The 15,712-nt window shown below is 41.7% G+C and overlaps 1 protein-coding gene across 3 annotated transcripts in view; it reads left to right on the forward strand.

Moving 5' to 3' along the window:
- The first annotated feature begins 10,361 nt into the window (after positions 1-10,361).
- The window catches only part of PPP2R2B (protein phosphatase 2 regulatory subunit Bbeta), a 304,107-nt gene continuing 298,756 nt past the window's right edge, over positions 10,362-15,712 (forward strand). The window contains exons 1-2 of one of the 3 annotated variants that reach the window (XM_023226909.2): positions 10,362-10,585; positions 11,091-11,284. In XM_023226909.2, the coding sequence (XP_023082677.2) occupies positions 11,215-11,284 (70 nt within the window). In that variant the 5' untranslated portion in view covers positions 10,362-10,585; positions 11,091-11,214. Of the gene's footprint in view, positions 10,696-11,090; positions 11,285-15,712 lie in introns of all 3 variants that reach the window. The other 2 variants (XM_023226908.2, XM_023226910.2) reach the window with 2 other exon arrangements.

Raw genomic sequence — 15,712 nt, forward strand, 5'->3', positions numbered from 1 at the left:
CAGAGATGGAGGTGCTAATTTATTTTATACAGAGTAGTCGAGAAAGGTATCCCAGTGAAGTTGATACTGGAACGGACACCTGAAGAAGTAAAGCACTGAGCTATGCTTGTGTCTGAAAGAGAAGGAACATAAGATGCAAAGGTCTTGGAATGGGAATGTTCTCCTGTCTTCCTGTCCTGTCTTCCTTCCATGTCTATAGGGAGTGGTGGTGTTGGGAGGAGAGGTGAAATTTGGTGGTGCTGCAGGTGATAAGTGAAAAAAAAAAAAAAAAAAAAAAAGACAGAGCTATAGCTGGAGCTAAATCTTTCCAGCATTTTAAGAAAGTTTTAGTCTGCATGTGTAGGAAGCCAATAAAAGGCTTTGAGCAGAAGTGACATGAAGTGATTTGCATTTAAAAGGACCATTCTGCCTGCTGCTTGGAAACTTCTCTGTAGGGGTTGGGGGTGAAGGAGGATCAGAGACTGGTTCGAATCTATTGAAATAATCTTGGTGAGATAGGATGATAGTTGGAGCATGGTAGCAGCAGTGGAGATGGTGAGAAGTGGTTGATTCTGGACATATTTCAAAGTTAGAGCAGGCAGGATTGAAAAGATGGGAATGAGACTGGAATGAAGGAACAGGAGGGTGGGACAGGGTATCGTGGGGCAGAATTAGGGGTTGAGATACCTTGTAGATGCCCCGTGAAATATCAGCTTGGCTGCTGGTGATATTGTTCTGGAGTCTGGGGAGAGGTTTATGCTTAAAGTTCAGATTTAGGGTTTTGTTGTTATGTGAGTGGTAAGCTGTGGGACTGTGGACTTTGAACTTTGAACTCTGGGGTAGTTACACGTTTAGAGGTCACAGCAGTGAGGAGCTACCAAATGAGCCTGAGGAGTGTACACTGAGGCAGTAGGAGAATAAAGAGAGAGCAGTGCCCAGGAATCAGTGAAGAAACTGTATTAGGAAGGAGACAGTGCTCAGTTGCATACAAAACAAACTGTTTGCATGTATGAGTTAAAGACAATGGAATATCTAATTCAATACGTCCTCAGAAATTAATCCACTGATCATGTGACCACAACATTCTACTCTCCAGTACAATCTAAAAGACTACTAATGGTTCTCTACTAGATGCCTACCAACTATACCTTTAAATTTCTCCACCTTCATTGGTTATGATAGTGTCCAGATGCTCAGATATGAAAGTTCCCTTTTTGGCAGTGACATCTGGCTATTTGGCTTCTTCTCTTAGCTGGAATTGAAGACATAGGTGTTGAACTAAATAGTTGACCTATTAGGATGGTAACTATTACAGTGATGGATGAATATATTACATCTTTCTTGTCTGAGTTTGTTATATGGTATCATCTCATTATCAGAATCCTGGTCTTTTTGTATTTTATTTATTCAGCTTACTAGTTTTAGGGGGAAATGCAGATTGGATTCAAAAATTACTATTCTGTATAATATATATATAGGTATGTCTATATATATTTTCATCTTCAGTTTGTATAACTTTAAATAGTTCTGAGTCTCCTCAGATTAATGTTATTTAGTTCAGTTTTAGCATTACATTCAAGGTCCTAGTAGATAAAACTTTATTTTTTAAAGAACACATTAAAACTTTTCTGCAAATGGAATAAAAATTTTGAAATAGTTCCATTGTACCTCTGCTGTCCAATATAGTAACTGTGGTTGCCAACCCCTGGAAATGTAGCTAGTTTTGAGAGGTCTTTTAGTGTAAAACATCAGATTTCAAAGATTTGGCATAAGAAAAGAATTTAGATATGTCATTAGTAATTCTATATTGGTTATATATTGAAAATATATTTTGACAGATTAAATAAGATAATTTTATCTTCAAAAAATTCAAATACAAATATATTAAAATGAATTTCATCAGTTTGTTCCTCACTTTTTAATGTGGAAACTAGAACATTTACAATTAGAAATGTGGTTTGCATTATATTTCTATTGCACAGAGCTGTTCTATTGTTTCATGTGTCTCTTGACTTCCTGGTGTGAAGAAAATGGTTTAATCTTTTGTATACAAGTTTCATCCTAAAAAGTATTTCATGGAATTAAAAAATACTTATTATTATTATTTTTTTTTTACTAAGTTTAAAATGATAATCTAAAAAATCTAAAATGATGGCTCACGCTTGTAATCCCAGCACTTTGGGAGGCCAAGGCAGGCGGATCAGGAGGTCAGGAGATCCAGACCATTCTGTCTAACACGGTGAAACCCTGTCTCTACTCAAAGTAAAAAAAAAAATTAGCTGGGCCTGGTGGCAGTCGCCTGTAGTCCCAGCTACTCGGGAGGCTGAGGCAGGAGAATGGCGTGAACCCGGGAAGGCACAGCTTACAGTGAGCCGAGATCGCGCCACTGCACTCCACCCCGGGCAATAGAGCGAGACTCCATCTCCAAAAATAAAATAAAATAAAATAAAATAAAATAAAATAAAATGATGTATGTTCTAAAAATGTTTTTAACAGAAACATGAACACAAAAGAAAACTACACATAACCATTGCTAATATTTTGATACATTCCTTTTAGCATATGCACATTTTTTAACCAAAAAATTGTAGCAGTTGGCTTATTTTGGTTTATGACTTTTTAAACATCGCGAACATCTATCTTTGTCACTACTTTCAAGCGTTTCTGCACTACCATACCTTAAGGATATAGCATACTCCATACTCCCTATAAGCAACAGTGGTTTGTGATAGTGATGATTTTTTAATCTTTAATAACAGCTTTATTGATATCTAACTCACATGCCATAAGATTCAAACTTTTAAACTATACAATTCAGAGGTTTTCAATTATCTTCAGAGTTGTGTAGCTATTGCCTCAAATTTATTTTATTTTATTTTTATTTTTATTTATTTGTTTGTTTGTTTGTTTGTTTGAGACAGAGTCTCTTTCTGTCGCCCAGGCTGGGGTGCAGTGGCGCAATCTGGGCTCACTGCAAGCTCCGCCTCCTGGGCTCACGCCATTCTCCTGCCTCAGCCTCCTGAGTACCTGGGACTACAGGCGCCCGCCACCACGCTCCGCTAATGTTTTTGTATTTTTAGTAGAGATGGGGTTTCACCGTGTTAGCCAGGGTGGTCTCAATCTCCTGACCTCGTGATCCGCCCGCCTCGGCCTCCCAAAGTGTTGGGATTACAGGCGTGAGCCACCGCACCCGGCCGCCCCTACCTAATTTTAGAACATTTTCAACATCCCCAAAAGAAATCCTGAACCCTTTAGCAGTCATTCGCATCCTTTCTTTTTTACCCTCAGTCCCTGGCAACCACTAATCAATCTACTTTTCCTATCTAAGCAGTTGTCTATTCTGAACGTTTCACAGAAATGGAATCATACAATATGTGATCTTCTGTGTCTGGTGTCTTTCACTTAGCATGATGTTTTCAAGTTTCATCTGTGTTGTGGCATGTTTCAATAGTTAATTCCTTTTTATAGCTGAATAATATTCTATTGTATGGACATATAAGTTTTTGTTTATCCATTTATCAGTTGATGGACATTTTGGGTTGTTTCCACTTTTTGGCTATTATAAATAATGCTACTACATGAACATTTATGTTCAAGTTTTGGTGTGAACACTTGCTTTCAATCCTCTTCAATATATGCGTAGAAGTGAAATTGCTGGGTCATATGGTAACTGTGCTTATTATTTTGAAGAACTAGCAAACTATTTGTGGCTGCACTATTATACAATCCCACAAGCAATGTAGGATTTGAGGGTTCTGATTTTTGCCACATCCTCACCAACACAATTGTGGTGATTTTCAACTGAGAGAATATTCATCCCTAAGAGAGACAAGTAAGAGTCTAGTGGTGAGTGCTTTGGAAAGAGACCTCCAGGTGATTCTGTTGTGACCTAAACTCCCTGCAATAGACACACATGCACACGCGCACGCACACACACACTCACAATAGCTCAAATCGCAGTGGTTCAGAGCATGGGCTGTAGAGACAGATCATGGGGCAGAGCCAGGCTCTCATCTGTCTGACTTTGGGTATATTATTTACCTCTATTAGCCTCAGTGAAATGGAGATGATACTTACTATATAGAGGCTGTTGTTAGAATAAAATGAGACAATGCAAGTAAAGCCCTTACCACAGTGCCTAGTACGTAAGAAATGCTCAATGTTAGCTATTATTATTATATGACTGAATCAATAATTTTCAATTATATGAACTCATTATAATTTGCCTAACAAATTATTTTGTTGGGCATTTGAGTTGTTTCCAGTTTTTCATGATTATAAGCAATGTTCTTTAGAAATAATTTTATGGCTAAATTTTTGCCCACATCCATGGCTATTTTCTTAGAATAAATTCTGTAACGTGTTATTTCTTGGTATATTTTATAAAGGTTTGAAAGACATTTCCCAATACTTATTCTTGTTTAAATTATACTACAATTTTACTTTGAGCAATGTAATCAGGTACTAAGTATGTCCCTGGAGTGTTGCTAAACTGGTTTTGGAAATCCTCACCCTATACCTAACAAATACACTGTAAACTAAAACTTTCTTGCACAGGACAACCTAAATTTAACTCTAAAACCAATGAATGATAAGAGGTACAAGAATATATTTTATCTCATGCTCTCAGATCTAGACTCTTGAGTTTTGTAACATTTTTCCCATTACATCAATATCCTAACTAGACAAGTAAAACAGCTGTCAATGAAATCATGCACAGTGGATATTTTTGCTTAGTATTGAGGCAAATCAAGGACAAGAGTAGGGTCACAATAGAACCTGAATAGTCAAAAGGAGTGATTCCTTGAGAATGGGCATGGCCAAACAGTCCCACATTGTTAGGTCTAGGACCCTTATAAAAGCAATCACTCACAAGTCTACCATGGTAATTTCATAACCAGCCTGGAAAGGATCAGGCAAAGGCATCAAATTTCCTCTGATGGATATGGGAAACCTTCAGGGATAGGTAGGATTTCAAGAGTTATTTAACATTAGGGCAGAAGTTTGGTTGAATGGTGGAATGCTCTGGAACTGACACAACTTGGGAGATTTATTATACAGAAATTGGAGAGGACTTTGTACAGATAACAGAGATAAGGGGAAAGATATATCAGCAAGCAATGTGTTTCTACTGCTAGACTGGTAAATGTTTAACAACTGGCTCTCAAAAAAAAAAAACCCTGAATTTACATAGTGTTTTTTTTTAAGTTTCCATTATGTAAATATGGCAGATTTCTGATGTTAAGCTACCAACATGATGTCTCTCAAAGCAGAACTAGAAAGAGATGTGCGTGATCAGCAAAATCAGCTCTCAATAGCCAGTACCTACCAGCTTCAGTGTACCACTGTGTATTTTCATAAGTTTTTGTACTTGAATTTCAGTTGCAGAAACATTTACATGGTAAAATCCATTAAGAGTCCAGAGTCTAGAATAAATATGACACTTTGAGGACAAGAGGTTTTGTTTTCTTTTCCCAGGTTAAATGCCACATTAAAGGATCACTTATGTGGTATTACATGTTGTAGCATGCACAAACAGGAATTGCAAACTTGCTAGAAATTCAAGAGGTCATTCTCTGGACAGTCAGCATGTAAACCAACTTAGAGAGTTGTGCAATTGGTGCTTAGTGATCATAGAGAGAAATTCCATATGATTCCACAATAGAGAAATGTGACTAGGTCTGCACATACATAATGTCAAAGTCAAGAGAAGATAATCCTGATTCCTTTCATTTGCATAAGACTTCATGGTTTATAAAGGACTTTTTGCAAGATGATAAAATTTCATATATCCAGTTTCTAGTTGTTCATTAAGACAGATTGATAGGCAGTAAAACTGAGGTTTCTAGGTCATTTCTGTTCACATGAACAATTGACTTGGAGTGCATCTCTCCAATTCTCTGCAAATGGGAGATCTCATGAAGTACTGCAGGAGGAAGAAGGGTCATTTTAGTGAAGCCTGGCTCTGAGCCAAACCTGGACTAAGCACTTTGGTTGCCTCTGAAGCTACCCAACAACCCTGTGAAGTAGCAACTATTGTTTTCCTCCATTTTGCAAATACAGAGGTTCAGAGATGTTAAATTACTCACCAAAGGTCATGAAATTTATAAATGCCTGAGCTGGGACACAAACCAGGACTGTCTGACACCTAAAGCCTCTATTAAGAATCTCCAGACTGGCTTAGGTCAAAGGTTTTAATAAAATTGTAGCTATTTAATGTGCTAATTGGACAGAGTGACCTAAAAGGTTCCCATGTAGGAAGCATTAGCCTAAGGAAGGATAAGTGGGTATGTTGAGTGTTGGGGGAGGGGACCATGACAAGGGTGGTTAAAAAAAAAAAAAAAAAATGTGTCCACATGCTGTCATACTGAGCTGGGTAACTTAAGAAGGCTGTGTAATTGTAATTGGCCTTTTCTATGTAAAGTATAAGCCTGAAATATGTCAGTCTTTCAGAGTTCCCTCTGCTGCCTCCTTTGAAGACTATGGCCCCTTTTACATGAACTGTAAATTAGACACTAAGTTCCATGACATCAGAGACTGACTACATCTTATACACTGATGTTGCTGAATCTCTGATCCTATCCCAGTGTCTGACATAGTTAAGTACTTGCACATTTGCTGAGCATTGGTGGTGGTGATGATGACGAAAGTAAATACTCAAAGTAATAGCAATGTATTTTTTCCACATATTATCTCATTTAATCCTTGTAATAACTCTATGAAATAAATGCTATTCATTTTCCTAATTTATAGATAAGAAAACCACAGTTTAGGGAGATCTTGTAACTTGCTTGAGAACACACAAATAAGTGACAGAGAATGATATTGGAGCCTTGGCACTTAACATTGCGCTATAGTCTGTTGATACAGAATGCATTTGCTGTATTTATAAGAAAGCTCATGTTATTAAAATTAGATGATAGAATTTAAGTTCTAAGAAGAAAGAAACTCTGTTTTATATAAATCTATATCCTTGGCACCTAGAACAATTCATTCTTTTTTTTTTTTTTCTCGAGAAGGAGTCTTGCTCTGTCTCCCAGGCTGGAGTGCAGTGGTGCAATGTCGGCTCACTGCAACCTCTGCCTCCCAGGTTCAAGCAATTCTCCTGCCTCAGCCTCCCAAATAGCTGGGACTACAGGTACATGACACCATGCCCGGCTATATTTTTGTATTTTTAGTATAGACGGGGTTTCACCATGTTAGCCAGGATGGCCTCGATCTCCTGACCTCATAATCCACCCGACTCGGCCTCCCAAAGTGCTGAGATTACAGATGTGAGCCTCCGCGCCTGGCCAGAATAATTCTTTACATAAGTGCTTGGTAAATTTTGATCGTGTATATGCATACAGGAATAAATCGAAACAATTATTTCAATAGGAATACAGCTTATGAGCTAGAAAATTTCCAGCTCACAACAGATAATTTTAATGTGGGGGTTAGAGGTATGAAACCTAAATATTTAAGTAGGATATTCGCAATTTATTCATTTGTGCAAGAAATGTTTGTCTCCAACAAAAATAATTAAGCATCTACTAAGTGCCAGTTAGTCAACAGAAAAGATCTAGTGAGGTCAGGCATGGTGGCTCATGCCAGTAATCCCAGTATTTTGAAAGGCTGAATCAGGTGGATCACTGAGGTCAGGAGTTTGAGACCAGCCTGGCAAACATGGTGAAACCCCATCTCTACTGAAAGTACAAAAATTAGCTGGGCCTGGTGGTACATGCCTGTAGTCCCAGCTACTCGGGAGTCTGAGGCACAAGACTCGCTTGAACCCAGGAGGCAGACGTTGCAGTGAGCCAAGATCGTATCACTGCACTCCAGCCTGGGTGACAGAGCGAGACTCTGTCTCAAAAAAACAAATAAAATAAAATAAGAAAACAAAAGTAAAAGATCTAGTGAAAATGGCCAACAGTAATAAGTAAACAAATATTATAACTCTGTGGGTCATGAAAAAGGCCAAAAGAAATTGTGAACACAGAAAACACCAGAGGTCGGGACTATGGTGTGGTCAGGGAAGGCCTCAATGAAGCAGGGACAGCTGAGAGGCTGAATGCCAAGATGTGAGGAAGTGGCATAGAACATAGCATGCGGAAATGCTCACCACTATTGGAAAGAACTTGACATTTTAGAGGAATAGAGAAGTGGCCAGTGAGTCTTTTGAAGACTGATCTCTGCAGCCTACTCCCATCTCCCCCACTCTCCCCCACACCCCCGTCTCTACAGTGGTGCACAGGGCTCTTCTCACTCCCTTACCTTCTTCACCACATGTCATTGTGTTAAGGCACAGAGCCAACAACAGCTTTTTCCCCCTTGGTTTTGGGTGGATGAGCTAGTTCTCTCATATTAGAAAAGAGTAGTTGACCAAATGGAAACCTTGAAATCTACTTAAACAATGGAGACCTATCCAATTTGCCTTCTCAGAACTTGTGTCTTAGGACCTGGACTGTTGAATAAATGCAGGAGAAATTTTGCAGGATATGTGGGGGAAAAAATGAATAAATCCAGAGGCTTGATCTGTGGAAGGGACATTTTCCCCATTGGTTATAGTGGAAAATTCCTCAAGCACAGCCTGGCCAATGAGCCTGGGCCTACCTGATTCATCACACAGCTCTGTCTCAATCTAGCTCATGATTCAGAAAGACAGGGGAGAAATTTTCCCAAATACTATTCCAAGGCCTCCTGAAACAATTTAAGATTGTTCCAACTGAAGGCACAATGTCTTCTCATCATTTTGGTTCACTAAGAGATGAACATAGCTTTTCCCCACTCTGCTCCTACTCCAAATTGTGCCAATATCCAAGAGAAGCTGCAATGTGTAACTACAAAAGGACTAGATGTTGGAACCTTGGTGATAGATACATCTTGGAACCTTGGTGATAGATACAGCTCATCCCATGGAAGAACCAGCCAGGACAACTGGATTAAATCAACTAAAGTAGATTAAATCAACTTGTACCCATCTTCACCTGTTACTAAAATTTTAAATGTGGATTTTGAACAAACAAGTGCATAAGCCTTAACCACCAGATGAAAATAAAATGGAATCTATTGAAGTTGAACTGAACTCCCCCCTGCCCCCTCCCCCAAAACACACACACACACACACACACACACACACACACACACACACACACACACAATGTCAAGGAACATTTCTGCTCTTTTCTCCTACGGATATGCAGTCACTTTCTGGAGATGAGGACAAAGTAATTTTCTATCTACCAGAAGTATCCATACTGCATGGAAATCTAATGACAATTCCCAACCTCAGTTAAGGACTTGTTTTTCCATTTTTTTGAACTTCAAATACTTTCTAAATTGTGTTAGCTGAAGCATTGTATGTATATAATTAACTCATAGGTCCCTCTGGGCCCATCTAGCTAAACTTGTGGAGCTTAACTGAGCAAGACGTTTGCTGATGTCTCTCCCTACAGTGATACCCATTGAAATGAATACCTTCTACAAGATGAAACCTAGGAAATGTCGTTTCCAAATTGGCTTTCTAGTGATTGGGGTTGATGTCTTTTCCAAATTAGCTTTCTAATGATTTGAGTTGCTGCATTAAGTGTTTTTGGTTGTTTCATAACAATAATGTTCTCATTTTCTTGCAAAAGTAGAGTTTGAAATTTGGGAAAACATGGGTGGGGAGGGAATTCTATATTTTCTTCCTAGTTGAAGTAGGAAAACAGGTCTCTTTTCTGTATTAATTGGATTCCCAAAATTCCCCCAGGGTAGCAGTGGCTCTCTGTGGGCACAGGGCTCTTATGCTTATGTTCCTGTGCTTCAGTGTACCTTCCACGCTAAGAGCAAATAGGTGTTCCTGCACAAGCAAAACCTAATGGAGGGGCTGCAATAGTTTGTCCAAAACGAAGTGCAAAGGGCAAGGGAGAGTGGACTTTTTCAGACTGACCCTGTTTACTAGTCTCGTGCTTTCCTTCACCTGTGTAGACACAGATGCTTTATTGAACACCAGCCTCCTATAGTTAGAAGATATTTTGACTCTTAAGGAATGGGGGAAGCAGTTACAAAGTTCTGGCCCCTGCTCTCCCTCCTGTTCCTAGTAGAGGACTTAAGACAGGCTCTGAGCGGCGCTTTCCACTCTCTCCTCTCTTTCTGAAGCTTCGAGCCCCAAACCTCGCTCTTTAAATTCACCAAGGGACCACATGCATCATACAAGGGTGAGGAAAAGGGACCTGGATGTAGACTTCCTGACTATCCAAAGGAACCTACTTCTCTTTTCTGTCCTCAAGTGCAAGTGTCCGGAGAAAGGCAGTGAGCTAAGGGCTCTGGGTGCTAGCGTAAATGCAGCCCTTAGCTGAGTGGCGAGAGAGGGGAGGAGGTTGGAAGAGCGCGTCTATGCATTCCACCTGAACCTGCAAGCTAGTCGCTTGCTGCCCAGGTGCCGATTCGCGGCTGCATGCGCCCCACTGCAGTAAAGAGCAACCGCAGCCTCTGCCTCGGCCACCACCGCTGCTGGGAAAGAGTCCTGGGGCTGCTGACGCGGTTGGGAGGAGCCTCGCCTTTAATGCACCAGCCGCCTCCAGCCTCCTGCAGCAGCAGCAGCAGCAGCAGCAGCAGCTGCGAGTGCGCGCGTGTGGGTGTGAGGGTGAGTGCGCTGGCGCCGGCCGCAGCGCCCTGCCCAGCTCCCCGCCAGCTTCCCTACGCCCGCCTGCCGGAGCCGCCCTCCCGTGGGACTCGCACCCTCATTCCGGCCAGGCAAGCCTGAATCCTGTCCCTGCCATCTCGCCACTGCAGCTCGGGTCCAGAAAGGCACCATTTTGTCGCGGCTGCCCGCTCTCCCAGGGGGAGGAGGGATCTTTTTTGCATTTTGGAGCGGCTGCCAACGAGGGGAACCTGTTGGGCATCTCCCCAGACCCGCTTGTGAGCGCCTCCGGGGCGGGCGGGCGGGACCAGACCCCTCGGGGCACGGCGCATCTTGGCACCCGGAGGCAGCGGAGGCAGGCGCAGCATCCTCGCTGGGAATTGGAGCTGGAGTGAGCGCACCGCGCGGGAGGAGCCGCCGCAGCCTCGCAGAACCCGAGTGGAGGAGGTGACAGCTCCATTGCCGGGTTTTTATTTTTTTTCTCTCCGCCTCCCCGTCTCCTCCTCAGGCTCGGACCATGGTGCAGTCCCACTGGCTCCCCTGCCCCCCTCTCCTGTGAGACTGGCTGCGGGGAGGGATCATGGATACTTGTCTGCCGGCTTCTGGTTCCCACGCAAGTAAGCCTGCTGTCAATGGAGGAGGACATTGATACCCGCAAAATCAACAACAGTTTCCTGCGCGACCACAGCTATGCGACCGAAGGTAACGCCAGCCCCGCCGCATTCCGCCGTTGGGGCCGGGCGCAAGTTGCGGATCACTGTGCTTCGTGGGCAGCTGGGCGCGTAGTGGCGGAGACTCCTCCGGGCCCTGGGGCTGGGGCGGGGGCTCGGCTGGCCCCGGCAGCCGCCAGTGCACCCCGCATCCATCCGGGCTCCGCGAGGCGAGCCCGGCGTTCAGCAGCAGGTGGACCCGGCGCCCACGGGAGTTAAAATGGCCCTCAGGGATTAGGCTTTTCAGGGTGGGGCTCTCGCCCAGAAAGATGACCCCAGGAAGGCAGATGATCCCTCCCCCGAGATGTTTGCAGGGGTCTTGGGGGGAGATAAGAAGGGAGGGGCCCAGTAGGACCTTGGTACCCCCTCCCTGAGCGAAACGATGTTATGTCTCTCAGTGGCTGCAGGGAGGGCATGGTTTCATTTCCTGCCCGTTCATCTCCCCGGCCGGCCAGGTTACCTGCTCAGACAATCAAAACCCCAAAGGCCCTTTGCAAACGGCCGAACCTCTTTCCTTTTGGAAGTGCATTAGCAAAAATAAAAAGGTGGCTGGGGAAATAGTGCTCTAGCGGCCAGCGAATGAGGCGGACACGTGGGGCGAGCAACGCGATCGGTGGGGCCTTTAAAAATCACCATTATGAATTCTGCAGCAGTAGTTTCTGCTGAATCAACAGCCAGCAGAAAGCAAGAGGGTTCAGCAAGCTGAGCTTTGCCAAGAGGTGAAATTGTCGTCTCTCCCTCTCTCCCAGCTCGTTCTGACATAAGCCCTAGTGCTGTGCGGGCAGGGAGGGAAAGTCAGCAGGTGGAATCTCATTCTTCCTTTTGTGTGTGAATAGAGAGTAGAGGCATTTTTTCCCCCAATGCCAAAACTTTTGCATTTTTGCTTTCATTTTCTACCTGTAGGCCTTTCATCCTTAGCCACTCCTACAAAGTGTTGCATTATCACATTGTAATATCCATGGGAGAAAATTTATGTGGAAGTTCTTTAGGACAATGTTGCAAGTTGTATTAATTTAAAATTATTATTCTTGGATGCTAACATTTCTGTAATATTTAATCAAATCAAAAGACTACTAGAGAAATGTGATGGGGGAGTAAAATAGTTCAAACTCTGAAAGAAATAAAAGGACACACACACATCTGGGGGTAAAGGTGGCATCTTCTATAAACATCCCTGGAAGTTCTAGATAGAAGGAATGCCCAGTGCTATTGAAAGTATATTCTCAATTTGCCATCATTTTTGGAGAGCATCAAGCTCAGTATGCCCATGGTGCTAGACAGATAAAGCAGAGTTGTAAGCTCTGGCCTCCAGGAGCTTAGAGATGGCTTTTAAGATGTACAGTCTATCTCTCCCCTATCCAGAGCACCATACTTACCGATTCTTTTTCTGTGCATGATGGCAACCTAATTGTAAGACGTTCTCCCTCAATCTTAGTGCTTTATCACTGACTCAGTGACTTGATAGCATATGACTAACTCTATATCTAAGCATGTCATCCAAGAGAGAAGCTGGCCTTGCATCTGTTGGCTTTGGGGGGTAAATTTCTTTCTGTTTGTAACCACAAAGAAAGAAAGCTGCCTTCGCGTTTGCTTGTATATTACATTATGCAGGCAAGAGAAACTTGGCAAGCTGAGAAAATGCCCAGAGTGGAGCTATGTGTATAGGAGTGTCAACTGTGAAGTGAAGAAATCAGTTTAAAATGGCATTCTTTTATTGTTTTCAGGGCCCTGGATATTACCTTTGTTCTTATTTTTATTCCATTTTTGAAAACTCTGATTCTGGATAGAATATCTAGGTTCATGTAGTCAAAAATTAGATATGAGTTTATAGCAATGAGCTTTCTGGCATGTGAGAATCAACCTCTCAGATTTCTTTCTCTTTCTCAAACACATACACATGCTAAACACACTTAAAACTAACGAACCTTTATTTCACAGAAGCTTCCAGGTTTTAAAATCTGATCTTAGAGAAGGTATGGAAAGAAAAGGAAAAGAGAACGTAAACGATGTAAATACCAGAAGTTAGATAGAGCAAGAAATTCCCTATGGTTTTGATCTATTCGTTTCAGGGAAGATTCATGCAATTTTATTGCCAGAGGGGGAAGGTCCCGGTTCTTCCAATGAATACCTTAAGAAGTGTTAGTATACCTCGAAAGAGCACCAGATCAAAAGACTCTTTGTTAAAATTATCCTCACTGGGGACTTGCCCCACAAGTTTTCTTCCCCCTTATTAACTTATACCCACTTACTGAGTGGGGAATTAGCTTCTAGCTCCTTCTATAGATCTTGCTTTTCTGTTTCCTTTAATATTTCTACATTTTCCTGCTACCTGCTCAGTTATGTCAGATTGTTCTTTTTTTCCTCCAAAATGTCTCCTTCACATGTATTTCTGAATTTTTCTTCCATTTGCTCAGATCATTCCACATTGCAGTGTTCTATTTAAAGCTGAAAGGTTTTTGCTGTGTAGTTAGTGTGAAGGACTCTAAACTCAATTTGCATTGTAAGTGGTGGCTGCAGGCAAGTTCATCCAGCTAAGAGCAATGCAAATGCTAAAGGACACTTTCACCCAAGCTCCCCTCTCTCTGTCTCTCTCTCAGAAGAATGCATGATGTGCATTTAATAAATAAATTTCCTAGGACTTCTTTTTTTAATTCTGAGCATGAAAGTTACTGCCCTCCCCTACCTTTCCCTATCTTTCCTCCTCTTTCAAAGTTAACATCTTTGAACATCTTCTGTGTTCCAAGCACTGTGCTGAGCTCTTCATGTATAGCATTTCAATATATCTAAACCCTGTTAAATGGATGTTGTCATTTCCATTTTCAAAGAAGGTAACTGATGCAACTGAGGACTGGAGATGTTACTAATTTGCCAAAAGTCACACATTCAATGGAAAACCTTGTCTTCAAACTCAAGCCAGTGTCTGAAGGCTAGGTTCTCCCACTAGGAAATTCTGCACTGCTTCATTTTCCTTTAGCTTCCAATCAGCTCTTATTATGGGAAAGATTGCAATGATTTTATCTTGGTGTGTAAGCTGTGTTGCCATCAGGCATAAAATCCTTTGCAGGGAGAATATGAAGTGTGTGTATGGGGTTATATAGAGGAAGGGCCTTGGGTGGGGTTGAAATTTCCCACAAAAATAAAGTCAACACAATGATTTGATGATTTATTTATTTATTTTTAAGATATGGAAACCCAGGATTCCTAACCAGGGATTCATCTCTCAAATCTATCTATATGTGGGTTTCCTGCTATATTTTTAGGCTTCAGTTAGAGCCAAGTAAAACCCTGTCTCCATTATAGCAGCCTGTGAGTTTTCTAGATTAATCTTCTACTTTCAGATGGGGCCACAGATAGACTGAATATTCGACATAGATGGGGTATTTTAAAATAACTGCCCTGTTCTCAGTTTCCTTAGCTGGAAAGTGGGAATAACAATAGAACCTATGCCAAAGAAAAATCATTTGATGCAGAGAAAGCACTCAAGCACTTGGGATATGCCTAGTACAAAGCCCACCCTTAATTCATTATAGTTGTTATTATTACTTAATATACTTGCTGGTTATATTCTGGCAACAAGTGGGGTCCATCTTCCCTCAGAAGCCTTTTTTAAAAAACTGTCTTGTTTATACATATTAAAGGAAGAACAAGTTTACTATTACAAGTAGCTCCTTTCAATTATTGATTCATTCTGCCTTTAATTCTTTCAACAAATATTGCAGAGGTGATACAGGATGTTCCAATACAGACAAGGTCTCTGTCTTCATGGATCTTTGAATCCAGCAGAGGAGACAGTATTAGACAAATAATTTTGCAAATAAATGTATAGTTACCAATTGTGATAAGTGATATTTAGGAAAGGCAGAAGATGCTTGGGGGGGGATCATAAGGTAGAAAGGTGAATCTAATTTAGATCAGGAGTTCAAGGACAGCCTCTCAGACAGCTGAAGCTGTGAACTAAAGGATGAATCTGCAATTAACAAGACCTGAAAGCATTTTAGGTAGAAGAGACAACAGGTACAATAGCCCAGAGTGATACAATAGCCTAACTGATCCAAGGAATGGAAAGATAACTGTGGCTAGGAGCAGAGAAAAGAGTGATAAAAATGAGACTGGAGTCTGCAGTTCATTTTGGAATGTACCAAAAGCAAGAAAGATTAATGCTAAGATACAGGGATGGGTAAATGGATAAACATATGATAAATCAAGTATAAAATGTTAGTCACTGGCAGGCTGTGGTGGTGCATGCCTGTAATCCCAGCTATTCAGGAGGCTGAGGCAGGAGAATCACTTGAACCCAGGATGCAGAGGTTGCAGTGAGCCAAGATCACACCACTACACTCTAGTCTGGGTGACAGAGCGAGACTCTGTCTCAAAAAAAAAAAAAAAAAAAAAAAAGACTAAATCAAGGTGGTAGGTCTAT

This window comes from Piliocolobus tephrosceles, chromosome 4 (genome assembly GCF_002776525.5).
Source record: "Piliocolobus tephrosceles isolate RC106 chromosome 4, ASM277652v3, whole genome shotgun sequence".
NCBI classification, from domain to species: domain Eukaryota; kingdom Metazoa; phylum Chordata; class Mammalia; order Primates; family Cercopithecidae; genus Piliocolobus; species Piliocolobus tephrosceles.